Source organism: Diceros bicornis, chromosome 21 (assembly GCF_020826845.1).
Source record: "Diceros bicornis minor isolate mBicDic1 chromosome 21, mDicBic1.mat.cur, whole genome shotgun sequence".
Lineage (NCBI taxonomy): Eukaryota > Metazoa > Chordata > Mammalia > Perissodactyla > Rhinocerotidae > Diceros > Diceros bicornis.
In genome coordinates this window covers 14,102,019-14,128,595 of record NC_080760.1, presented here as the reverse complement: position 1 = coordinate 14,128,595, position 26,577 = coordinate 14,102,019, and the positions used below count along the sequence as shown (strand labels likewise).

At 41.0% G+C, this 26,577-nt stretch overlaps 3 protein-coding genes across 6 annotated transcripts in view; 1 reads left to right on the top strand and 2 right to left on the bottom strand.

The window, feature by feature from the left end:
- Nucleotides 1-452: 452 nt before the first annotated feature.
- Nucleotides 453-9,280, bottom strand: LOC131419404 (uncharacterized). The gene is made up of 4 exons (XM_058564474.1): nucleotides 9,178-9,280; nucleotides 8,567-9,123; nucleotides 3,588-3,666; nucleotides 453-607 (listed from the first exon to the last, which is right to left on the bottom strand). Exons 1-3 carry the CDS (start codon nucleotides 9,278-9,280, stop codon nucleotides 3,613-3,615), a joined length of 714 nt encoding a protein of 237 aa, XP_058420457.1. The 3' UTR covers nucleotides 453-607; nucleotides 3,588-3,612.
- Nucleotides 9,003-23,859, top strand: CCNE2 (cyclin E2). 3 transcript variants are annotated; one of them, XM_058564638.1, is made up of 12 exons: nucleotides 9,003-9,112; nucleotides 10,318-10,357; nucleotides 10,456-10,552; nucleotides 10,631-10,687; nucleotides 11,636-11,787; nucleotides 12,739-12,874; nucleotides 14,897-15,043; nucleotides 17,596-17,691; nucleotides 19,222-19,356; nucleotides 21,337-21,448; nucleotides 21,953-22,110; nucleotides 22,536-23,859. In XM_058564638.1, exons 2-12 carry the CDS (start codon nucleotides 10,344-10,346, stop codon nucleotides 22,647-22,649), a joined length of 1,218 nt encoding a protein of 405 aa, XP_058420621.1. In that variant the 5' UTR covers nucleotides 9,003-9,112; nucleotides 10,318-10,343; the 3' UTR covers nucleotides 22,650-23,859. The 3 variants fall into 3 exon arrangements, with proteins under 3 accessions (XP_058420621.1, XP_058420622.1, XP_058420620.1); XM_058564637.1 differs by lacking the exon at nucleotides 9,003-9,112 and having other exon boundaries at nucleotides 9,581-10,357; XM_058564639.1 differs by lacking the exons at nucleotides 9,003-9,112; nucleotides 19,222-19,356 and having other exon boundaries at nucleotides 9,579-10,357.
- Nucleotides 23,860-23,946: 87 nt separating this feature from the next.
- INTS8 (integrator complex subunit 8) overlaps nucleotides 23,947-26,577 on the bottom strand; it is a 52,492-nt gene continuing 49,861 nt past the window's right edge. For both annotated transcript variants that reach the window (XM_058564635.1, XM_058564636.1), the window contains one exon: nucleotides 23,947-24,128. In XM_058564635.1, coding sequence (XP_058420618.1) covers nucleotides 24,012-24,128 — 117 coding nt within the window. In that variant the 3' untranslated portion in view covers nucleotides 23,947-24,011. The remainder of the gene's footprint in view (nucleotides 24,129-26,577) is intronic.

The following is a 26,577-nucleotide window of genomic DNA, read 5'->3' as shown; positions in this document are numbered from 1 at the left end:
ATTTGTTTCACATGCTTTCAAACTTTATACAAATGGTAACATACTAAAGGTTTCTATCTACAATTTGCTTTTTTTTTTTGCCAAACATTATGTTTTTGAAATTTATCCATATTGATATATGTGGCTCTACTTCATTTTAAATGCAGCACAGTATTCTATAATATAACTATACCATAATGTATTTACCCATTCTTTTGTTGATGGACCTTTGGAAAAAAGTCTGACAGTTTTGTTTGTTTGTTTAATAAAACTAAAACATATTACCTACCCTATGACCCAGCAATTCCACTCTTAGATATAATACCCAAAAGAAATGAATATGGTCATTTCAGGGAGGGACTCTGCCTCTGCTTTGACCATTTAGCTGTCCCCGAAACTGTTGCCCAGGGAAAGGGCACCATGATTAACAAGCTGGGTTTATGTACCTATCCTGTTTGTGGGTGGTAGGAAGGTTCTGATACTAGAAAGGGAGAGGGAGAAATACATGCTGGGTCACCAAAATCAATGGCTACCATAAAGAGGCCCCTGAAGGGAACACAGAGGAAGGAATGTGCAGGATCAGTTCCTGGGATATGGTAGACTGGTTTGGCTGGAGCAGGGATCACACCTAAGAGCAGGGAGAAAAACTGAAATGAACAAGAATGTTCACAGCACCTATATTCATAATAGCCAAAAACTAAAAAATAACAAATGATACAATGGAATACTACTCAGCAATAAAAAGGAACAAAGTACTGATACATGTAACAGCATGGGTGAAAGTCAAAAACACTGTGTTAAGTGAAAGAAGCTAGACATGAAAGAGTATATATGTATCATTCCATATAAATATAATAAAGTTTATATATAATATAAAGTTCTAGTATAGAAATAGTAAAACCAATCTATGGTGGAAAAAAATCAGAACAGTGGCTGCCTCTAGGAAGGTGGAAGTGGGGATTAACATGGAAAGGAAACTACCTGAAGGTGATGCCAATGTTCCATAACATTGGAGTTATGTCCAAGTATTCCATAACAGGAGTTTCAGTTACACAAGTGTATCCACCAAGAATGTATACTTAAGATTTGCACTTTTCACTGAAAGTAAGTTTTACCACAAAAGAAAAAATACTAAACAAATATTGAACTCTGTTAATGCTATACATCCTAAAGTATTTAGGGGGAAGTGTACTGATACCTCCATTTTTTTGGAAATGCATCAAAAAATAAGATGGAATGATGGCTGGATAGAGGGATGGATAAATAGAACTGTGATAAAGTAAGCACAGCAAATGTTGATGGAATTTAGGTGGTGGGTATACGGGTTTTCATTATAAAATCCTTTCTACTTTGCTGAATGTTTAAAGTTTTCATAATAAAATGTAGGGGAATAATTTTAACATTTAACCTGTTCAAAACCAACTCTTGATTTCCTCCTGCCCTAAAGCATCTCCTCCCATCAGTTCCCCATTCCAATAAGCGACAACCATTCATCCAGGTGCTCACCTTTGTCGTGTCTCTGTCCTGGACATCTAATCCATCAGCACATCCTTTCAGTTCCACCTTCAACACATACACTGAATGCAACCACTTCTCATCAACCCTACCCTGTTCTGAGCCACGATCATCTCTCACCGGGATGGCACTAGTCTACTACCCGTCTCCCTGCTGGAGTCCACTCTCCACACAGCAGTCACCTGGATCATTTTCAGTGGTCCCTCCTGCTGCCTCTCCTCGCACTGTCTCCCTTGCTTACTACATTTCAGCCATACCGACCTCCCTGTTGTTCATTCAATATGCCAAGGTCCTTTCGACTTAATGTTGCTCTGCCTGGAATGTTCTTCCTCCTCATCTGCAAGGCTTGTTCTCTCACTTCATGGTTCTCTGCTCAAAATGTCACACCAGAGGGGCCGGCCCAGTGGCACAGCAACTAAGTGCCCGCATTCTCCTTCGGTGGCCCGGGTTACAGAGGTTTGGATCCCAGGCGTGCATCGACGCACCACTTGTCAAGCCATGCTGCGGCAGCATCCCATTCAAAGCAGAGGAAGATGGGTAAGGACGTTAGCCCAGGACCAATCTTCCTCCACAAAAAGAGGAGGCTTGGCATCAGACGTTAGCTCAGGGCTAATCTTCCTCACAAGAAAAAAAAAAAGTCACACCAGAGAGGTCTTCTCTGAACATCTATCTAATATAACACTTCCCATCACATCCCTTATGCTGCTTTTATTTTCCCTCTTAGTTCTTATTACTATCTGACACATGTTTGTTGTTTTCTGTGCCCGCCCTCCACCAGAATTAAACTCTGAGGGGGCAGGAATTTTTGATTGCTTCACTACTGTGTCCTAGCATTTGTTGAATTAATGAATGAACTAGACAAAATATCACCTCCTCTGAGAGTCCTTTCCAGATCCCCCCCATCCCCTAGAGCCAAAGTAGTTCCCTCTATCACTTTATCTTTTCCATAGTGCTTAATGATAGTTATTCATTACCCATTTATTCTCAATCCTCCACCCCAATAGAAAGTAAGCTCTTGTGGACAGGGACCATTTCTTGTTAACTGCCATATCCCCTGCAGTTAACAAGAGCAGTGCCTGGCCCAGAGAAGGCTGATCCGCCCTGCACCCTCCTGCCTATTTCAACCTCCGCCCAGAGTTTCTGGATTTCCAGCTCTGCTCTGCTGATCCCTGTTCTTTCTCTGCACTGTGGAGTACACAAACCTTGAGGGAGCAGGACTGGCCCTCTCTAGGGAGCTCTAGCTCTCACACCCTAAGACGCCTTCCTTCTCAAGGGCCCCCTCCCTTGAGATGGCGGCCAAGGGCAGCTCCCACAGAGCCAGGCGCTCCTGCCTAGACTCCTTGGTGCTTCTGGAATCCCAGAGGCCAGGAACAGCTCTGCCTCTAGAGGGTAGCGCTCAGCCGTGACCTTGCTGAGCCCTCCAACATGCCAGCTGCAAAGCTCTTTCAAGGCAGTGTTCCCTGGAGTCTGGTCAGGAGGGCCGCTCCCGGTGAGCACGCCTCCGCTGCCCCCTCCATTCATCCCACAAAGCGGGCTGCAGTCCCCAGACCAGGCATGAAGGTTCCAGTGATCAAAGAGACAGCCCCCACCCCCAGGAGCTCCCTGCAGCCTGGTAAGGGCAGTGGTAGGGGCAAGCATGGGGTGAGGAGGCAAGGAAGGGCAAAGGAGAGCCCTGCCTCAGTGCAGGGCAGGACAGCTCTCTAGAGGAGGTGGTGTCTGAGTACAAATGGATATATGGGAGTTAGCTGGGGCAAGGCAGTGGAGGGGGCAGAATGAGAGGTGCAAGTGCGAAGGTGCACGTGAGAAGGGCAGGTGGTGTGGAGAACAGCATGCAGTTGGATTTCCCGATGTGAGAGGCTTTGTGAGTTAAGGGGTTTGGCCTTTAACCGAAGGCAATCCATAGCAGGGCAGTGTCGGCGTGGGCAGATACGTGCTTTAGAAAGACAGCTTTGGCAATACATTACTAGGCAGATTAGAAGGGGCAACACATGTTAGGAAAACCAGTTAGGAGATTAGTGCAGTAATTGAGGAGAGACGAGCCCTGAACTAAGGCAGACGGTAAAAAGAGGATTAATTTGGAAATGACGTGGTACCTGGAGGCGGCATAGCACAGAGGCTCTAGATCAGATTCCACTCTGAGTCTTGGGCACATCTGTGCCTTGGCTTCCTCATCTGGAAAGCAGGAATGACAGTGATAGTACCCATCTCATAGTGTTGGTGGAAGACTACAGCAGTTAATGCAATCTAAAAGCTTAGAGTAGAGCTTAGCACATCGTCTTACTCACGAAGTGCTAACTGTAATCATGGAGCTCAGAAAAAAGAAGAAAGGAATGCGTAAGATGACTCCCAGCATTCTGGTTTGGAAACTAGATCTGCAGTTCTCAAAGTGTGGTCCATGGACCTCTTGGGGGTCGCAAAGACCCTTTCAGAGGGACCACAAAGTCAAAACTATTTACATAATAAAATTAAGGCATTTGCCTTTTTTAACCATGTTATTGTTTGCTGTGATAATGCAAGTGCGATGGTGGTTTAAACTGTTGGAGCCCTAGCATAGATCAAGGCGGTGGCACCAAACTAGACTAGTAGTCATTGTACCACCAGTCACCATTAAAAAAAGGCAGTTTACTGAAAAATGTCCTTGATGAGGCAATAAAAGGAATAGTCTAATGAGTAATCCATTATTAAAATTTGGATGGATATTTTTTCTATAGATATGTTTTGGCTAAGGGATAATAAGCAAATTTAATCAAATGGGAAAAAATGTTTTATTTCTTATGATTTGAGAAATACTGACTATCATTTACCTGTATTCATTTTTGCTTAACTTCAAATTAGCCCCATGAAATAAAAAAGTATTAAAAACACCCTGGCCAAAGCTAGAACAATTTGAGCCATACGATAAAGTAACACTGGGCCAGCCCAGTGGCTTAGCGGTTAAGTGCGCACGCTCTGCTACTGGCGGCCCGGGTTCGGATCCCGGGGGCGCACCTACACACCGCTTCTCCGGCCACGCTGAGGCCGCGTCCCACATACAGCAATTAGAAGGATGTGCAACTGTGACATACAACTATCTACTGGGGCTTTGGGGAAAAAAAAAAGGAGGAGGATTGGCAATAGATGTTAGCTCAGAGCCGGTCTTCCTCAGCAAAAAGAGGAGGATTAGCATGGATGTTAGCTCAGGGCTGATCTTCCTCACATACACACACACAAAAGATAAAGTAATATTGAATTATAATTCAAAGTATAAAATAAATATCCATGAGTGTATACTGACATAAATAAATCACTGCATGAATTAATAAATGGAGAAGAGACAAATCTCCCAGGCAGAAGAATTCCAAATAAATTATATAGATACTGCACCCTAAAGGAGGTGGAGCCTCTCTCCCCTCCTTAGGTGTGGGCATCACATGGTTACTTCCCTCCAAAGAGTATATTATGGAAAAGGGGGGATGTAACTTCACCACGGAGAAACCTGACAATACCTGAGCCAAGGTCAACATCAGCAGTCATAAACCATGATGACAGTAGGTACTCTTGACTGACTCAATGAAAATGGCACTTCACCTCTGTGATCTTCTTCCCCAAACCCATAACCTCATCTAACCATCAAGAAGACATCAGACAAATTCCAACTGAGAGACATCCTACAAATCACTTAACCAGCACTTTTCAACACTGTCAAGCACAGCAAAAACAAGGAAAGTCTGAGAAACGGTCACAGCCAAGAGGAACCTTAAGGAGACATGACATCTAAATGTGATGTTTGGATCCTGCAGCAGTAAAGACATTAGGGTAAAACTAAGGAAACCTGAATACAGTACGCACTTTAGTTAATGCATCAACATGGATTCATATGGTAACAAATGTACCACACTAATGTGTCAATAAATAAGGGTGAGGTGGTGGCGGAGGGTGGAGGAGTATATGAAAGCTCTGTTCTACCTGCTCAATTTATCTGTAAATCGAAAACTTTTCTAAAAAGAGTCTATTACTACAAAAAAGCCCTCATATTAATCGGGAATAATTCTCCCACCCATCACTCTAACCTAGAGAATTAAAGTTCTCTGATAGGATATCCTATGCATAATTAAATTCAGTATTTACCAAGGTCCTACTATGTATGCCTCTGAACTACTCGGTACTGGCGACAAAAAGATGAACAAAACAATGTCCAAAGCCTAGTTGGAGATAAAAGACATTTTAATAGGTAATTATCGTCCTGTGAGGTAGCATAACTAGAGAACAGAGAAAAGAGTCCAGGAAGGCTTCACAGAGGAGGTTTGGCAAAGAAAAGGCACAGAAACAAAAAATAGGTGGGTTGGGCCTGATTTTTTTAAACCTGTGCCTCTAAGACTCTTCCTGGGTTTTTTTTCTTCCTTTTTTTCTGAAAATGAAAGCACTGTAGAGGCCAATAGTTTTATTTACCACGATGTTTCAACTTTGCATGTACAATGGGGAAAATATACTTTAGAAAATGCCAAAATTTCTAAAATTATTACAAATATAAAGGAATTTCATACATTTCAAAGGAAGCGAATTTTAAAACGGATGAGTGGGAAAAGAGGGAGCTAAAAATGAACATATAAAAATAGAAACAAAAGATAACATATTGAAAGATGATGCCTAAAGTAGGTACCCAAAGGATGACTACATAAACAAAATTCTGGGAAACTGTAATTTTATAATTCAGCTTCCTGTTTTGTTCAGGATCCTTAAAACCACTTAATTTCTATGCGTATAAGCTAGTAAGGCGGGTAGGCAGGAGAGCGGAGAGCTAGCACTGAGCATCGCTCTGTGCCAGGCGCACATGCGAGAGAGGGTCTCTACACACATGATCAAATTTAATCTTTAAAACCACCCGTAAGGGTCTGGCCCAGTGGCGCAAGTGGTTAAGTGCACGTGCTCCGCTGCTGCGGCCCAGGGTTCGCGGGTTCAGATCCCCGGCGCGCCCCTACGCACCGCTTGGCTTGTCAGGCCATGCTATGGCGGCGTCCCATATAAAGTGGAGGAAGATGGGCATGGATGTTAGCCCAGGGCCAGTCTTCCTCAGCAAAAAAAAAAAAAAAAAAAGAGGAGGCTTGGCAGATGTTAGCTCAGGGCTGATCTCCCCACAGACACACACAAAAAAACCAACCCTTAAAATGAGTGTTTTGCTGGCCGACCGGGTGACTTATCGGTTAAGTGCGCCCTCTCGGCTACTGGCAGCCGGGGGTTCGGATCCCAGGCGTGCACCGACGCACCGCTTCTCCAGCCATGCTGAGGCGGTGTCCCACCTACAGCAACTAGAAGGAAGTGCAACTACGACATACAACTATCTACTGGGGCTTTGGGGGAAAAAAAAAAGGAGGAGGATTGGCAATAGATGTTAGCTCAGAGCCGGTCTTCCTCAGCAAAAAGAGGAGGATTAGCATGGATGTTAGCTCAGGGCTGATCTTCCTCACAAAAAATAAAAAAAAAGAATAATAATAAAAATAAAATTAGTGTCTTGCATCTTTTCTGGAGGCATTGGGGCACTTGCAACGGAGCAGGACTGGAACCTCGGTCCATCTGAGAGGTAAACCCAGGTTCTTTTTAGTTCCACTTGACCACTGACCAGGTACTTGGAATATGGCAGAATTCACCCTGTTCGTGTCCACACAAAGAGGACTCGGGATTGTTTCTAATTTCTCCTTTACGATGATTGCACTCGGTTCACTTTATACTCAAGGGCATTGACTAAAGTTCATTCCTATAATTACAGTGTCTTGTTTACAAGTAATTTACTCGTTAGCCCAGTGCTGGGCATATAATACTCCAAGATTAATCCTACAAATGTTAATAGACATCCCTGGTTTTCAGTATATTTTGATTATCAGATGCACTCATTTAGGCCACCAGTTTTGCTTACGCTCAGGTAACACGCACTTGCTGCAAGACCTCCCTTTTCTAACCTTTGCATCCTAACAACGTTTTGAGGTGACTGCAAAAGGGAGGCAACGCTTCCCCTAAGGAGAGAGCCATCAGAAGCATTATAAATGGTGTGAAATTTCTTGGGACTGACAAAATTCTGGGACTCTTCTGAATCTATATCACCTTGGGCAAGACTTTTACTATCTCCTCAGGCATAAATTTGGGAGAAAAACAATTACTTTGCCGGTGTCACCACACTGTTGTAAGAATCGAAAGAGAAACTGCGAACAAGGACTCTGCCGGCCCGGGCGGCCCGAGGAGCGCTCGTTATTTCGGGGCTCTGAGGCCCGCACGGGCGCAGCGGCACAAAAGGCGCGGGGCGGGGACCCGGCTCTGTCCCGGCGCCGCCGCCGCCTGGTGCATCTCGGGAAGGGCTCCCGCCGGGCCGCGACGCGGGGCCAGCCCGGCGGCTCACTCGGGGCCAGGGCAGAGGGACGCACACGGCCGGCCCGCGCCCGGAGGAGTGCCGCGGGTTCCAGGAAGCCTTTGCACGGCTCCTCCACCCCGGGGGCCTTTGTTCCTGGAGGCGTCCCCCGCCCCACTGCTCTCGCTGCAAAACCTGTTCGCGGAGTATCATCGGCCTGTCCTACTTGGAGATGTCCAGTCTGGGGCGCGCTCAGGGGGCGTTAGAGGCAGCGAGGGTGCCCCTAAGTTTAGATATGGGGGAAAAGAGAAGGAAATGCATCGGACCCACCTCCTGCCATTATAGGTCGGAGGCGGGCGGCTCCCTCCCGCGCGGGCAGCTCTCGCGGGCTCCGCAGGGCGCGCTGGCGGCGGCGGGGCGGGGCGGGGCGCGGCGGGCGGGCGGGCCCGGAGCCGCACGTGGTGGGACGGTACTCCCCGCTGGACCCGGCCCCTGAAGAGCCGGTGCTCTCGCGGGGAAGGGGAAAGCCGCCCTCGGCCTTGCTCTGGAGAGGCGTCTTACCCTTGGGGCCCCGGAATTACAGGTTGGGAGGACAGGAAGGGAGGGTGCAGCAGAGCGTGAGCGTTTCCTGCGCGGGGACTACAGAGTGGGAAGCCGCCGGGCAGCGGCAGGGCGGCGGGGTGCAGAGTGACCCACCCACGGGGAGGATAGCCCGGTCGGCGGGACAGGGAGCGGGGAAGCACGGTTGATACGCACCTCGGCCTGCGGGCTGCAGCACAGTGCAAGTAGGCATCCCGGAGCATGGCTGCCCTGGGGTGCCACAGCGCTCCCGGTGGTCCCACAGGCCCGACGGGTGGCGCGGGGGGACACACGTGGCCGGACGCGCGCCGGGCTGTGTTTACATTCTGCAGCCGCTCCACGTTGTGCTGCCGTCCTCGCCTCCCATTGGCCAGCTCTCCAGCCGAAGCTGCGCTCCTCCCGCAGGGGCGGGCCCTTTTGGTCCCCGCGCCTCTTAGGAAAGCACCCGGTTCCTTCAGGCCTTGGCGGGACAGCCAGGATGCGCCGCAGGATGGCCACTTCCTGGCCACTCTGTGCTCGCCCAAGCAGGCACAAATTGGCCGTACGCCGGGCATGAGCCGCGGCCTGACGCCCCTGCGATCGGGATTTGAAGGCGGGAGGGGACAGGAAGGTACTGGCGGGAGATGCGGCAGCCAAGCGGCAGGGAGCCGAGCCGCGGAGGAGGAGCCTCTGAGAGACTCCCTCCCGCCGCCGGGCCGCGCAGGCAGGCGAAGTGGAGCGCAGGTGAACGCGGACTCAGGGCCTGGGCGAGCGGGTCCTGCAGCCCCTCGGGGTTGGCCGGAACGAACTGAGGGCAGGGCGCGGGGCGCGGGCCCGCGGGGCGGGGGCGGGCGCGGGCGGGCGCGCGGGGGAGGGGAGCGCGCTGTCCGGAGGTGTCAGGCTGAGGCGCATGCGTGCGGGGCGGGCCTGGCCCGGCCTATATATTGGGTTGGCGCCGGCGCCAGCTGAGAGCCGAGCGGTAGCGGGTCTGGCGGTGAGGAGGTGCGGGGCGCAGGGTGGGATGCGGGAGGAAAGAAAGCCCCCTGAGCCGATCGTGCCGCGGGCGGGAGCCTGGGGGAGGAACAGTGGGAGGGCTGAGAACTAGGCGGCTGGGGCATGGGTCCCCGCGTTCGGTCCCTGTCAGGACTCTTGGCAGGGGGCCGGGAAAGCGGCGGGGGATGGAGGGATGCCCTTGAGTGGGAGGCCACGGAAAAGCCCCTCGTTCTAGGGGCTTCTCTCTCCCAGCCCCATTTGGGGAGCTAACCCTAGGGAGAGAGGATGGGGGTCTGGGTGCCCTTCACGGGGAGAAAAGCTCCCCGACCAGCCCAGTTTTCTCCTTTCTTTAGCTCTCTTTCCTTCACTCCCACACCCCATCTGGAGTCGGGGTCCCGGTGCCCCTTCAAGCGACAGGCAGAGCCCGGTGAGGCTGGGAAGGAGGGAAAGGAGACTGAAGGACGTGACACAAGTCTCAGTTCCCTCCGCCCTCTGCTTCCCCGCCGGCGCCGCTCTCCAAATTGGCGCGGAACCGGCTTCTCCACAGCCTTTCGCCTCCACAACCCCCTCTCCCCGCGGCTCGTCCAGGATGGGAGGGGGGAAGTGGGGGCGCTACCCAAGCCCCACTCGGGGTGTACGGGGGACAGGATGGAGGACACAAAAAGGACCCATTTGGGGGAGATCTGCCTCCCTGAGCGTTCCGGGTGCTGAGGGTGCTTTGTAAATTTTTGAAGACACTTGCTGCACATTGGCTGACCATTCAGTTGAGGAAATGCAGGCATGTGTCGAAAATTAACACCATGAAATAACTAACACAGTGCAGAAGACAGCATGGTAAAATGGCTCAGGCCGTCTCCTGAGGGACTTGGCTGTAACTTCTGAATCAGCGTCTAACTGGCACTTGGAGACATGGATGACAATGTATTTGACCCTGGTTTTTCCTACCTCCCCTCCAGAGGTTGCATACACCTGAAAGAAGAGGATGTCAAGACGCAGGTAACGTTATTTGTCTTGGAGATATGCTTCAAAGTTAGCTGCTGCCTTTGAAACTCATGACTTACTAATTAAACTTCCTTTTAAAAAATTTACTGTAGTAGCCGTTTACAAGCTAAGCCCCAGCCCCAGCCCAGCCGGACGGATTCCCCCCAAGACGCCCAGATAATTCAGGCCAAGAAAAGAAAAACAGCCCAGGTGAGTTAAGAGGAGAGGGAGAGAGAGGAAATTCCTTGCTGGGACCTTAGTTTACCAATGGTCTTTTCTGTTTTCCAGGATGTCAAAAAAAGGAAAGAGGAGAAGGTCACCAAGAAACACCAGTATGAGATTAGGGTAATGCAGAACTGGGCTGGGTGGATTGGAGGGAAACAAATGCAGGACAAATAAGAATAGAATTGGGTTATTGCTTGGCAATAGAAAGATTCCTGACACTTTTACTTTTAATGCCCCTAGAGGTCAGCAGGAAGGCGCTTATCTTGGGGTAGTTTGTATGTGCCTGAATCCTACTACAGCTGCAGAGTAAGTTGCCTTGAAGCAGCTGGTTCCTCTTTGTAAATCCCTCCCTCTTGGAGCTGCCTGGTGCACCAGGGCCCGCCTAATCTGTCCAATGTACTGCTCTTTGTTCCCTCTCTGACTATAGTGAAGGGTCCTAATAGCTGCTCCTTGGGACATAAATAGGATTTGAAGTCACTGACAGACTGGCACCCAGCCCTGTGCTACCTATTCTTTCCTATGTGTTATACAGAAAACACTTTGGTTCTCTTTGAAAGCAGCATTGATTGGGGAAAGGGTCCTTTAAGTATTTAAGTAATTGATTACACTTGATTCCATATTTAAGGTTGTGCCTTCAAGTATTCTCAAGTAAGGGAGCAGGCTTAACTGGGAAAAAAAAGCTTTTTATAAAACAAGGTGCCCTTGCAACTGTTGCTAAAAACAGGGAGAACTTCAATTTTATAATCTTGGAAGTGATTAGTATTTGACTAAAGACGCATTTTATTGTTATTCCTACCCTCCCCCAATACTTCATTGTATTTCCAGAATTTTTTGTTGTCTAAAACATCCTGTTACTCTTTATGAAGACTGATATGAGCTATATGGCTTATTCATAAAATATGAATGTTGAATTAACTAGATTGTCAGCAACGTTAGCTAACAGTGGTGTTTGGTGGAAAACTATAGACTGTTTAGAAATACTAGCTTCCATTTATGAAAGACCCAAGACAAAAGCTGGTTTTGTATTGCATGAATAGATATTCTTTTTATTTTTTTTTTAAATGACAGAATTGTTGGCCACCTGTATTATCTGGGGGGATCAGTCCTTGCATTATCATTGAAACACCCCACAAAGAAATAGGAACAAGTGACTTCTCCAGATTTACAAATTACAGATTTAAAAATCTTTTTATTAATCCTTCACCTTTGCCTGACTTAAGGTAAGAAAGATTTCAGTAATTTAATGTCAAAGATTAAAATTGTACTGATTTAATATATGGTACTCCTTTGAGTTATTTTTGCCTGCATTATAGAATAGAAAAACTTGTAAAAAATTGCTTTACTAATATTTAAGTGTATATTTTATCTCAGAGTACTGCTATTTGCAAATGATATGAGTATTTAAAACATTGGTTCTATAGTTATTTTCATTTGCTTGCTGAGCCTTATCAGAAGAACTGAATCACCTTTTTAATGGAGTTTAAATAATTTATCTAAACTGTTAAGATGGAAGCATTTTAACATGTACAGCATTTTCATTTGATATGTCAACCCTATTTATTTCTTACCAAGCTTAGTAAGGTCTGTACTTAATTCTTTTTTTAGTTAATGAATATGACTAAGAGGTACAGCTTATACAAAACATGTAGTGTCATAGTTTTTATTTGCCTTTAATAAGCAAATTAATGGACTCAGATATTTAAACTCACCCTCTTCTTCTCCATACTCTGTCTCACCTTACTCCCACTGTAGGTGACTACTATTGATGATCCATTTGGACATGACTGAGACTTGTCTCTACTGGGGATCATATGCTTGAAATATTTACCTTTTTAGTGTTGCTCTTGAGAAAACATGATTATCTTAAAAAGGAACCTTTATAAATAAATGAGGACTAGAAAGCCCTCTTTGGAAATCCATCAATTTAGATTATCATAGTTCAAGTTCTTGCTGTATAATTTCAGGCTTCTACTTTTTCGTGCTCAAGAAAAGGTTTCTAAAAGTTAAGGTAGCAATTTTTTCCTAATTTACCTTAAGAGCTTCTCCTTCCAAGTTCTAAGCGAAAGTTAGATTTCAGTGTCTGAAAGCTGAGTTTATTCTTTGTAAAACAGATAGCTTGTATATTATGTAGATCACACAATTAAATTATTCCTTTTTTCCCCTTTCCATAGCTGGGGATGTTCAACGGATGTCTGGCTAAACATGTTAAAAAAAGAGACCAGATACGTTCATGATAAACATTTTGAAGTTCTGCATTCTGACTTGGAACCACAGATGAGGTCAATACTTCTAGACTGGCTTTTAGAGGTATGTTCTAATAATACAAATTTCCTTTGTATGATGGAAAAATACTTAGACATAAATGTGCTTTCCATGTGCCCTCAGGATATATTATCCATTGCCAGCAGCCATCTTTTTGGGGATACTTATTGTAGTTGATGGTACCAAAATGGAAAATGATTGTCTACTTTATAAGAGTAAAATCATGAGGACACAGCCACTACATCTCATACAACCCAAACCCAAGTCAGAATTCCTGGTATCTGTGGGTACTGCTGAGTACCAAGTACTGTTCTAGGTGTCAAGGCTACTCAAGATGAACAGAATATATAGTTGACAAGGTTTTGAATTCTGCTATGCAGAGTGAAGAACCAACACTAGGCTTCAGGGCCCTCAGAAGTCCTTTTCTGTCACCAAAATCAAATTATGATTTGGAATCCTGATTTCTGTGTCCTAAGTGATAAGGAGGCTTTGAATATCCAGAAGCCCTAAGCCCTCCAGGCTCCATGTAGCTTCCCTTTATTATATATCTCTATTCCTTTCAGAAATACACTGTACCATTAATCTAAAGGAATAATAATGATCATGAAGTCCCTAAAGATCTGTGCCAGAATTTTCTCTCGTTTAGGTGCATTCCCTTTCTTTGGATAATAATTCTAAAAGCGTCTCTAAAATTATTATTGAGGAAATGCTTACTTGTGTTGATGACAAACTGATTTTCCTCCAACCCTTGGATATTTGCTCTGTAGTTTCCGTCTTTAAGATAGAGATGATGCATTCTGAGAGACTAGACTATAGACCTTTTGGTGGAGTAACATCTGGCAGAGTAGATCTCAGAAGCTATCAGAAGTTTTTAAGACTACAAAATGTTGTCCTTTTGAGTCAGGTCATCTTATTCGTTATTCTAACTAGAAGGGAAGATTATATTTCAATCATGTGGGTACAAGAAGGTAGTAGGGTTTTTGACTTTTTCTGAGTGTCTAGTGATCATGGAAGCAACTTAAGTACAATTATGTTGATTTTATTTTTTTCCTTTTTACGTTACACTGATTTTTATCCACTGGTTGTCTATCAAATTTATTCATATTTTTCCGTAAATAATTATATATGCAAAACCATATAGAATATAATAAATCCAGCAGAGCATTAAACTCTGTCTTAGTATATTCTTTCAGTCTAGGAATGCAAAGATGGTTCAACATTTGAAAATCTATTTACTACCTTAATAGTTTAAAGGATGAAAATCAAAATCAAAAAATATGAAAGACATTTTTTGAAATCAATATCCACTCCTGATTTTAAAATACATAGTAAACTTAGGAATAGGAGATTTACTTTATTAGAAACTCATGTATCTATCCCTCTGTTTCCTCATCTTTAAAATGGAAATAATGGTCCCTACTTCATGGAGTTATTTTGAGAATTAAAAGCTTTCCCTATAATAAGTGTGGAAATGACAGATGCTATTTATTATTAATAATAACACTAATGAAACATTAGGGGAACTCCTATTACAGTCAGAAACAAGGGATAACAAAGATTCTGTCTATCACCAATGTTATTCATTCAGTTTTCTTCTGTAATTCTTAGCCAGTACAGTGAAACATGAAAAATGAGGTAAACACACTGAAAGGAATGTTTTGTAGTTAAATGTCTACCTAGAACGATGAAGAGAATCAGTTGGAACTTTGTTAGAATCAGTAAGAATATAAACTAAGCATGAAAACTTACCCATTTATCAGCAATAAACAATTAGGAAATTAATAGAAAAAAGTTCTCATTCATAGTCAGCAAAAGTCTAAATGTATCTGGGAATAAATACATTAAGTCCATGTGAAAAAAACTATAAAATTAATAAAAGTAAATGAGGACAGTAGTGGATTTGTTTTTCCTATTAGTACATGTTAATTTTTTTCCCCCTTATCTCAGCTTTGGTACCCTAGAAAGCAAAGTTGGGCTTAAAAGTATTCTCAAGTCTAGTATGCTAAGAGATAACTTTGTAATTTAGAGAAATTTATGGAATATTTAAATGTTTTGATTCTTCTCTAGGTATGTGAAGTATACACACTTCATAGGGAAACGTTTTATCTTGCACAAGACTTTTTTGATAGATTTATGTTGACACAAAAGGATATAAATAAAAATATGCTTCAACTCATTGGAATTACCTCATTATTCATTGCTTCCAAACTTGAGGTAAGTTCTCAAAGTTTATCCATAGATACATTTACCCCAAACTTTTTAAAATCAACACATTAATCCCAGAGACTACTACCACTATTGATATTAACTCCTTAGGAAAGATGAGTGGTTTTTTTCAATATGTTTTCTGAACATTATGATTTAGAGGAAAGATAAATATCATAGTTCCCTTTGTAGTATCTGAGCGTATTATAAATCTCTGGTTTAGATTCTGGAATTCATATCTAGGTGGAATACTCCATGGCTCATTCTACCAAACAAAATATACCTATGCTGTCTCTATATACATAATTATGGTATTTGGATTCAATAAAATGGTCTTTGAAAACCAGTCAATCAAATGAAATAAATACTATGTTGGATTACAATAATGGTCTATATCCAGACTAATATTTCTGTGTCTGATGTTGGTGTCAGGATAGAAGGCAACTCCTTTTCTGAGATTTTCCTTCACACAATCTCAATCTACTTTTCTTAAACAATACATTATGGATATCATTAATACCTTCATCTTAAATTTTTGAAGCCTGCATCATGTTGAAGGTAGGAGAGGGACTGTGAATCATGCATTCATTTCCGTTAGTATATTTTTTTTCTTCCAAATTTTTTTTTTTAAATTTTCTGTTTATTGCAGTAACATTGGTTTATAACATTGTATAAATTTCAGGTGTACATCATTATACTTCTATTTCTGCATAGATCACATCATGTTCACCACCCAAATACTAATTACAACCCATCACCACACCCATGTGCCAAATTATCCCTTTCGCCCTCCCCCCTCCCCCCTTCCCCTCTGGTAACCACCAATCCAATCTCTTTCTCTATGTGTTTGTTTATTGTTGTTATTATCTACTACTTAATGAAGGAAATCATACGGTATTTGACCTTCTCCCTCTGACTTATTTCACTTTGCATAATACCCTCAATGTCCATCCATGTTGTCACAAATGGCTGGATTTCATCGTTTCTTATGGCTGAGTAGTATTCCATTGTGTATATATACCACATCTTCTTTATCCATTCGCCCCTTGATGGACACTTATGTTGCTTCCAAGTCTTGCTATTGTGAATAACGCTGCAATGAACACAGGAGTGCATGTATCTTTACGCATTGGTGTTTTCAAGTTCTTTGGATAAATACCCAACAGTGGAATAGCTGGATCATGTGGTAGTTCTATCCTTGATTTTTTAAGGAATCTCCATACTGTTTTCCATAGTGGCTGCACCAGTTTGCACTCCCACCAGCAGTAGTGTATGAGAGTTCCCTTCTCTCCACATCCTCTCCAACACATGTTGTTTCCTGTCTTGTTATAGTCATTCTGACGGGCGTGAGGTGATGTCTCATTGTAGTTTTGATTTGTATTTCCCTGATAGTTAATGATCTTGAACATCTTTTCATGTGTCTGTTGGCCATCTATATGTCTTCTTTGGAGAAATGTCTGTTCAGGTCTTTTGCCCATTTTTTAATTGGGTTGTTAGTTTTTTTGTTGTTGAGATGCATGAGTTCTTTATATAGTTTGGAGATTAACCCCTTATCAGATGTATGGTTTGCAAATATCTTCTCCCAATTGTTAGGCTGTCTTTTCGTTTTGCTGATGGTTTCCTTTGCTGTGCAGAAGCTTTTTAGTTTGATGTAGTCCCATTTGTTTATTTTTTCTATTGTTTCCAAATTTGTCTTTTGAGCTGTAAGGGCTATCCCCAAATTCTACCAAATTTGGTGAATAAGTTTGTTTTCAGTCTATCCTTACATGAAAGCAGACTGTGTTTCAGGTATCTCTCTAGACTGGAATGTTGATCTTTTAGTCTGTTCTCATCTGTGCAGGCATCTCTCCTCCTTTGATCATTCTAGTAGTTCTTCTCTGGACTATTCAGACAGACCTGTCATCAGCCAAACTGCACAAAGTATTTTTTGATTAACCATACTTTTGTACTGGGGCAAAGAAAATGTCTTCAGGTTCTAGACCTTATTTCTTGAGTGTCTTGTTTTGGTCTGACTAATATACTAGGCAATCTTAATACAAGTTTGGCTTTTTGTTTTTTAACTGAAATGACTGGTTAAAATACTCTAGTTGTTTACTAACTGAGATTCAAGATCAATTCTATGAAAATAAGTCTCAGTCAATGTAGTTAGCTAATGTAGATATCTAGATATGAAAATATATTTAAACGTAAGGTTGCTTTGGCTATGACAATTATTTTACTAAGATTTATAGAGTCACGTTGCTGCATAACAACGTTGTGATCAATGACAGACTGCATATACAATAGTGGTCCCATAAGATTAGTACCATATAGCCTAGGTATGTGGTAGGCTGTACCATCTAGATTTGTGTAAGTACACTCTATGATGTCCACACAATGATGAAATCACCTAACGACGCATTTCCCAGAACATATCTCTGTCGTTAAGCAATGCATGACTATAATCACTTTGTGAAGCGGTCCTTAAAAATGAAGCCTGTATGTGGTTTGTTTATAATTCTTTTGTTTTCATCTCAATCTCAACTGTTGCTTAATACTAATTTTAAAAATCTATTTTAAAGGAAATCTATGCTCCTAAGGTCCAAGAGTTTGCTTATGTCACTGATGGTGCTTGCAGTGAAGAGGATATCTTAAGGATGGAACTCATTATATTAAAGGTAATAATAATTATATCTTTATTATTTCTAGTTGCAATTTAGTAACTTAGTAGTTATTACTGAATCTCAAAGACTACAATGTAAGTAGTCAAAACTGAAGGTTTAGTATTAGGATCCAGTTCTAAGAGGTTAATGCATCAAAATATTAACAATGGTATGGATGGGAGGGGAATTAACTTGTAAACTCTATTTTTCTGTTATCTTTCAAGTTTCCTATATTGAGAATATATTACTTTCTTAATTTAAAAGTGATTAAGGACAATACTTTTAAAATATATAGGTAGTTAGCATAGCATGTGTATATAAATGAATTCCAAGAATGATTCTCAAATCTTAGTTCTGATTTTCCCCTTCTTCTAACAGATACGGAATGATTTCACTGTCGTTTTTCATCTTTCTATATGCAAAGAAAGGGGCTATTAATAAAAAGGTGGAAGAGAGAAACATAGAGGTGATTAATCAGGCCTTAAATTAGAGATTAAAGGGTGAATGTTACCTATTAGAAAGTACATTATTAAATTTGGACATCATGGGTTTATAAATAGGACATACAAGAAAACACAATGACTTCCATTTAAAAATTATCTATAAACTATGTACATTATAATATGAATTATAAATTTATTATAAATTGTTTACAAACTATTAACATTCAGATTGATAACTGTTAGAAGTGGGATCTTGTTGGCATGTTGATATTGTTCTAAGTTATCCAGATTCAGATTTGAAGTGTAGTATAAGGAGGATGTAATGGGAAGACAGAATTCCCTAGGCAGCCCTACAGGCATTAAGACTGTTCTCTCCAAATTATTTTAGACTTCTTATAAACGGTAAAGTCCCAGGGCTTCTTTGTCCTTTTTTTTTTTCTAACTTTCACATTTTGACCAGGAGCCACTGGATATCACGTAAAAAAAGAAAAAGTCTAGGGGCCAGCCTGGTGGCACAGAGCAGGGAAGTGCATGCGCAGCGATGCACTGCTTGTCAAGCCACCCTGTGGCAGCGTCCCATATAAAGTGGAGGAAGATGGGCACGGATGTTAGCCCAGGGCCAGTCTTTCTCAGCAAAAAGACAAAGATTGGCAGATGTTAGGTCAGGGCCGATCTTCCTCACCAAAAAAAAAGGAAAAAGTCTAGAATCATTTCTCGGAAGATCTGAATGGAATTAACAGTGGAGTCATTGAATGCAATTAAAAGGGCACTTTCAATAGAGAACAGATTTGGAAGACCGTGGGCTGCAAGAAATGAGAAAAGTAGGAATGAATAACAGGCTCAATGAACTTTGTAAATAAAGACAAGTAGAGAATAATAAAGGGGTCTATATCAGTAACAGGCTGTAAAACAAGCAGCTTCAGATGGTGAGGTGTCTATAAATATTTTTAATAAAAATAAAAGGGGTGAGAATAATAAAACTCCTAGGAAGAAATACACCTACAGCAGAGAAAGTTTCTTAAATCACTACTTAAGAAAGTAGCTATATAATGTGGTGTATATATACTACATTTATTAACAGGCATTTTAATTTAATTAACAGGCTTTAAAATGGGAACTCTGTCCTGTAACAATCATCTCCTGGCTAAATCTCTTCCTCCAAGTTGATGCTCTTAAAGATGCTCCTAAAGTTCTTCTACCTCAGTATTCTCAGGAAAAGTTCATTCAAATAGCTCAGGTATTGACATTTTTATTGAATATATGCTAATGTTATTGTTAATTACTGGTTTTGTTCAGTGTATTTATAATCTCAGGCTATACAACAAAATGACAGCATATTGAATTAAATTCACTCGACTGACTAGAACAAAACTTCTAAATCATAAAATTCTATTCCCAACATTTATGTTGCTTAATAATTCTAGAAAACAGTTTTTAAACTTTCAGTTTAAATATATTACGAGTATTTTTCATTCTTTAAGAGTCTAAAATAGTAAGTTAAATACTTCTTTTTGATATAAAATGAGGAAAGGTATTTTTCAGCCAGTTGTCTTCAGGCTTTATACTGGTATGAAATTATTCTGTATGATTATCTTACTCTCTTAACATCTGATTACACAAGGTACCTATTTTACATATTAGAATTAAAATCACCTTATTGAGTTATAACATTTTTTAAAAATTTAAGTTCAAGTGAAACGTGCCTGTGCCAGCAGATGATAAATATTCTAACAAAGTAACTAATTAAAAGAGGAGGGTGCCATCCTTTCCTGCCTACTTCTTACAAGTAGTATCTTAAGGCTGCTGTAACTGCCATAGATAAGTGGAGAAAATCTACATTCTCAGTGAAGATCTTACATATGGAATTGAAGGAACTGTACTTTGGAATGGGTTTTAAGTAACCAAGGTTGAAATTTAACTTGTGTTTTAAATGTAGTAAACATATTATGAACACTAAATCTAGAACACTAAAGCTAGACAACCAGTAAATATATTGGAATCGGTTCATTTGGTAAAGCTTCCTAATGAAGGCTTATTAATTTCTTCCATGATAATTCCCAGCATCCCAAATTATGTATAGGTATATATACATAAACAATGTAGAAACAGTTTCTAGAGGTATATAATAATTCATTTCCAACTCTTCTACTCATGTTTACCTTCTGGACCAATGGGGCAAACATGATTTGTTTTATTCCACTGGAGAGGTGTTACCTCGGACCTCTGAAATGTAGCCCTTTTACACCATTCCACTGCTCTGTTAGGCTCTCTTATTGCCTAGATTATGCTGCCTTTTAACTAATCCATTCAGAACAAGTTCTCTTCTTGTGTATTTGCTTCACCATAGTCTAAAGGATCATTCATTTTTTTTGGTGAGGAAGATCAGCCCTGAGCTAACATCTGATGTGAATCCTCCTCCTTTTTGCTGAGGAAGATTGGCCCTGAGCTAACATCCATGCCCATCTTCCTCCGCTTTGTATGGGACGCCACCACAGCATGGCTTGACAAGCAGTGTGTCGGTGTGCACCTGGGATCCGAACCTGAGAAGCCAGGGCTGCCGCAGCAGAGCACACGCACTTAACCGCTGCGCCACTGGGCCAGTCCCTAAGGGATCATTCTTAAAATGTAACTTTCATGATTTAAAATGTTCCAGTAATTTCAATAAAGTTCTGACTTCTTAAAGATCCTTTATGATCTAATCTAGGCCATGCCTCTCCAACTACCCCCTCCTTTTTCTTAAAATAAGGAATGAAGGCAAGGTACTCCTTGCTTATTTCATATTTTTTACTTTAGATGTTCTCAACTGAATTCCAAAGGAAAGTAATACTTTCTCATTTATCTTTGCAAATACTGTTTCCTATACCTAGAACATTCTCTACCTGCCAATCTTCCGGGTGACCTTGTCTTAAGATTCATTTAAACAGCAGACATATTCCCTGTCTTCCTCATTTCTGGATTAGGTGCCCTTTCTACTATTACACATCATATTGCATCATAACAATCCTTTACTTGTCTGTTCACTTCCTGACCTACAATCCCAAGACTCGACTTCCTTCAGGGTGGTGGCTTATTTATCTTTGGATCTCTGTAGTTTTAGCAACTCTTGGCATATGGTCCCACATCATAAGTACTCTAAAATGTTAGCTGATATTTAGTAGCAACATGTACTACTCATCCTTCTCCTAAATACATGTGGTTTTGCTTTTTCCTCTGTCAGCTTTTAGATCTGTGTATTCTAGCCATCGACTCGTTAGAGTTCCAGTACAGAATACTGGCTGCTGCTGCCTTGTGCCATTTTACCTCTATTGAAGTGGTTAAGAAAGCCTCAGGTAAGATACTATATTTTGTTATCTTCTTACCTGTTCACAACTTTTAAAAGGACTGTTTATGAACTTTAGCAACCTGCTTAAGCAGGAGTTTAAAAATTTAATGGAAAGAATTTAGCAGTTTACTGATTACCTTCTCTTCTGTCAGAAGTACTTTCTAGTCCTCTATATCCAGAAACAAAAAAAATAAGGTCAAATGAAATTTAAATCCATTTGAAGTTAGTCAACATGATTATAGCTCTGCTTTAAGAGTTCTTTGGGTTTTGACAGTTTCAGTTTCATGTGTAGAAGGTACTGGTTAAGAAGCTCAAAGTCCTTCTCCCTCAAAACAGTCACATTATAAACATAGTTTGAGAGTGATAATCTGTTTTGACTTGCTAATCTTGTTCATTTTGGTTTCTTTTTAAAATAACTAGCTTTAAATTTGGAAGCAGGAACAATATATCAGGCATACGTTAGATAGTTTCTGATGTAACTTTCATATTTTTCTAACTTTTCTCTCTCTAGGTTTGGAATGGGACAACATTTCAGAATGTGTAGATTGGATGGTGCCTTTTGTCAGCGTAGTAAAAAGTACTAGTCCAGTGAAGCTGAAAATTTTTAAGAAGATTTCTATGGAAGACAGACACAATATCCAGACACATACAAATTATCTGGCTATGCTGGTATGTTTCTTGTGGGGTTTTTTGGTCTTACTATCTAGTAAGTCACTAAAACTGATAGTAAGGATACTATGGAATAATACTTCAGACAGTTACATAAGATGGTAAGGAGACAAAGTCCTAATAGGGACAAAGATTTCAAAATGTAGAAAAGTTAATAACTTGAAAGTCAAAGCAAGATTTGTGAAGTGTCTCAAAATCAACGCCAGTAGTCCAGGTAAGAGTTTTAAAAAATGCAGGTAAAGGCAGTTCAAATTATTGAACCTCTAGAATATGACTAGTCACAGTTGCAAAGACATAAAGAGACCATTATATTAGAAGCCTAAGTAGTCTCAAATTAGTACCTAAAAGTCTGGTTTGACTTTGTTTTACTATATCAATGCTTTATCTTACTTGTTAATCTCTGCATGATTTCTTCACATGTATAGGATGAAGTAAATTATGTAAACACCTTCAGAAAGGGGGGGCAGTTGTCACCAGTGTGCAACGGAGGCATTATGACACCACCAAAGAGCACTGAAAAGCCACCAGGAAAACACTAAAGAAGTTAACTAAGCAAACAAGTTGAAATTGACCAAGTATTGGATAGAATTTCATAGAACTGAACTATTAAAGTTCTACAGGAAAATAGTGCTGTGACTGTCCTAGCCAATTCAGAAGTTTCACTGCCATTCTTTGATTTAAAAAAAACCACTTAAAATTGGCACTAAGGAAGAAATCTGTTTAAAGAAACAGTAGGACTTGTTTACAGAGATGACTTCATTCCCAAGGTGACTGAATAGAAGCCAGCCACGATTTATGCTGTACCAATTTTTTTTGATCCAGTGTTACTATGTTTATCTTGATAAACTAGGAATTTTATCATTGGAGTTTTGGACTAGATAAGTGCTACCTTAAAGGGTACATTAAATGATACAGTGCTTTGAATCTAGTTTTTAGATTCTCAAAATTCATACACTCCTAACTAGTGCAATTTGGTTCTTGAAAATAAAATTTACACTTGTTTACAAAGGTTTAGTTTTGTAATAAGGTGACTAATTTATCTACAGCTGCTGTAGCAAGCTACTATAAAACTTGAATTTTTACAAATGGTGAACTTTAATCTGTTTTTTAACTAGTTTATTTGCCTTGCCATAACATTTTTAACCAGTAAGGCTTAGATGAACATGGTGTTTAAACTGTGCTCTATACAGTGGGAATACCAAAGAAATGATAAACAAGATAAATGCTGTGGCTCCCACTTGGGGCTTTGACATACAGGTTGCTTTATTATAACTTTTTTGTACATCACGATTTGGGTGAAAAACTTAAGTACCCTTTCAAACTATTTATATGAGAAAGTCACTTTATTACTCTAAGATATCCCTAAGGATTTTTTTTTTTTTAATTTAGTGTGACTATGGCTTTATTTATGTTTGTAAAACTGTTAAGGTCCTTTTAAAATTCCTACATTATGAGTTTAGGACAGTGTCAAAGTGATAAAGCTTAACACTTGACCTAAACTTCTAAATTTCTATTTGCTTAAGGCAGAAAAGTATTAAATGTATACTGCCTCCTACAAATCTATTTATGAAAAAGAAAAAAACTTGACAAGAACTTGTTGTATACAGACTAGCTACTTAAATATTTTAAATCAGTTTTTTTAAAAAAGACTTCAGCCTCAAAAGTGGATTTAATTAGAAAAATGATTCTGTTACCAGACATGTGACTCTCTTCTTCCTTTGAAGACATAAATTTAAGCTATTGTTATGGTATGAAGTCTTCTGTATAGTTTTTGTTTTTAAACTAATATGTTTCCGTATTTTGTCTGAAAAGAAAACACCACTAAATGTGTACATATGTATTATATAAACTTAATCCTGTTTATTTTTAGCCCATTGTTTAAAAGTTAAACAACTAACTGCTTAAAAGTAAAGTTTTGCCATTGCTTGGAGAAACTTTTTTTTCCTTCTCTGTGCTGCCAGCTGTAACACTTCTTCTGGGTTGCTTGCGTTCAATTCGGTCTGGCCAATAGCTTTGATCTTCCAAAACAGAAAAGTGATATTATTTAGAGGTCTAGTCCAAAATAAAATCTTGCTAGTATACACAATATAAAACTATCTACATGCTAACAGTGATAAAGTTAGTTTAATGATTAACTGAACCTCTAATTGTAAATGCTAAGAGGTATGGAATAAATTAACATAAAGACTGACAAAAGCCACTCCTAAGGAAAAGATCAATTGCTGAACCACAGTTTATGGAATTATCTTCAGTAACATTAAGTAAATAAACTCTACATTATAATTTGACACATGACACATTTTTACAGTTAGGGCTCCTACAAAATGGTTTGAAAAATCAAAACGTTTCAGTGCTTCACTTTTTTAATGTACAAAAATAGCTAGTTGCTCAGCACTATATTATCATATAGTGACATTTCTTTCCCCAGAAAGAAATACCTCAGCCTACTAAAAATCCATAGTAGTATTCTGCCACGGAGTGTTTCATGAGAGCATATTTTAGGACCTGAGAATTACCTTTAGATTAAAAGATAGTCTACCTTTAGATAAAAAAAAATTAGAATTTCTTTAAACAATAAAGATTATTCTGGTATGTAGCTTGAAGGGAGATAAGACTTCAGAAATGGTCATCAGATTAGGGAGTAACAGGAATTGCTCTATGATGCCATTTCAATATAAATGAATGCATGTGGAAAAACCTGGTTAGTGGGGTAAAACTAAAGAGTTGTTTCAAACAAAATATCCCAAAGACAACTGGCTATAGAAGTCCAAAGTATAAGACAGAAGTTGGAACGGGCCAGATACTTGAAAGAAATGATACATCCTATGTGAGCAATAGTCAAAACCATGAGTGGATGAGATGACCTCGGGAGAACGTTGGGCAATCAGAAAATAACCCAAGGACTAACTTCTTGGGAAAACCAAGTTTTAAGGGGTAGACACGGAGATACCTCCAAAGAAAAGTCAGAACAGCAAGGGAAAAGAATTGAGTACAAATGATGTTAGGGAAGCCAAAGGAATAAAGAATTCCAAGAAGGAAGGAGATGTAAACAATAGGATAAGGATTGAAAAGTATCCACTGGCTTTGGCATTTAGTGACCCTTGAGAGAACAGACAAGAGTGGGGATGACAGAAGTCAAACTGCATTGGGTCAAAGAGCTTCAAAAAACTAGGCAGGGGCTGGCCCGGTGGTATAGTGGTTAAGTTCATGTAATCCACTTCGGCAGCCCAGGGTTTGTGGATTCAGATCCTGGGCATAGACCTATACACCACTCATCAAGCCATGCTGTGGTAGCATCCCACATACAAAACAGAGGAAGACGGGCACAGATGTTAGCTCAGGGCCAATCTTCCTCACCAAAAAAAAGAAAACTAGGCAGAGAAGGGATGAGAAAAAGATGGAAGTACAGTCAAGAAAAATTTTTATTAAGAATAAAATAGTTTAGGGCCGGCCCCGTGGCTTAGCGGTTAAGTGCACACGCTCCGCTGCTGGCGGCCCGGGTTCGGATCCTGGGCACGCACCGACGCACCGCTTCTCCGGCCATGCTGAGGCCACGTCCCACATACAGCAACTAGAAGGATGTGCAGCTATGACACACAACTATCTACTGGGGCTTGGGGGGGGGGGAGTAAATAAATAAAATTATAAAAAAAAAAGAAAATAGTTTATAGGCTATAGGACAGGTTGACAATATAGGAGAGGAGATAACTAATTAAAAGGTCACTGAAGGGACAGAATCAAAAGCATAAAAGCTTGCCTTCATCAAGGAAGAGCATAACCTTTTACTGACTAAAGGAGTGGGCTTAGTGACGAGTACAGGTGTAGATTATACTAAAGATGGAAAGCAGGGACTTGAAACAGGAATTTGAAGCTGGCACTCACAGGGCCACAATTCCCAAGACTATAACTTCCATAAGGACAGGAGCTAGTCAGTCTTTCTTCTGGTCTATTCTAAACATAGGCAAGGAAGATGAAAATGGAAAAGGGAGAGAGAGGACAAGGGGGCTTAACAGGGGGAAAGTCTAAAACAGTCCCTGAAAAGAATGTAGGCCACTGACTACTGGCAGGTAAAACAAGAGATAAGGGGCCAGCTAAGGTTGGAGACCATGGTTTGGTACTGGCACCAGTTGATATGGTTGTAGGACTTTTTCCAACAGGACTCAGTGGCTTGGGGAAAAAAGGCATAAATTTTTGAACTGATTCAGGGTTGGGACTTTTCCAGGTGAGGTGAAGGACAAAAAAGCAAAGATGCTCAAGATATTGATCAGAGTAGTCTGACAGTCAACCACAGATAGCAGGAGTTTCAAATCTGGTTTGTCATCACAACTAGCTGGGAAACTTAAAAACTGGATTCCAGGGCCTCATTTCAGACCAACTGAATCACTATCCCTGGGAGTGCACTGACTGGTATTTGCTGTACTCCACGTGAGCAGGGAAGGAAGGGAAGCTGGGGGGAGTCGGACAGAC

Bases quoted from the DNA above. Each gene is read 5' to 3' on its own strand.
- CCNE2 (XM_058564638.1), top strand. The intron at 10,688-11,635 runs GTAATGCAGAAC...TTTAAATGACAG, and splicing joins AACACCAGTATGAGATTAGG to AATTGTTGGCCACCTGTATT. The intron at 19,357-21,336 runs GTATTGACATTT...TTCCTCTGTCAG, and splicing joins AGTTCATTCAAATAGCTCAG to CTTTTAGATCTGTGTATTCT.
- LOC131419404 (XM_058564474.1), bottom strand. From the start codon at position 9,280: ATGCGCCTCAGCCTGACACCTCCGGACAGCGCGCTCCCCTCCCCCGCG. The intron at 9,124-9,177 runs GTTCGTTCCGGC...CCAGGCCCTGAG, and splicing joins CGCCCCGCGCCCTGCCCTCA to TCCGCGTTCACCTGCGCTCC. The intron at 3,667-8,566 runs GTGCGTATCAAC...CCTGCTTTCCAG, and splicing joins GCTGCAGCCCGCAGGCCGAG to ATGAGGAAGCCAAGGCACAG.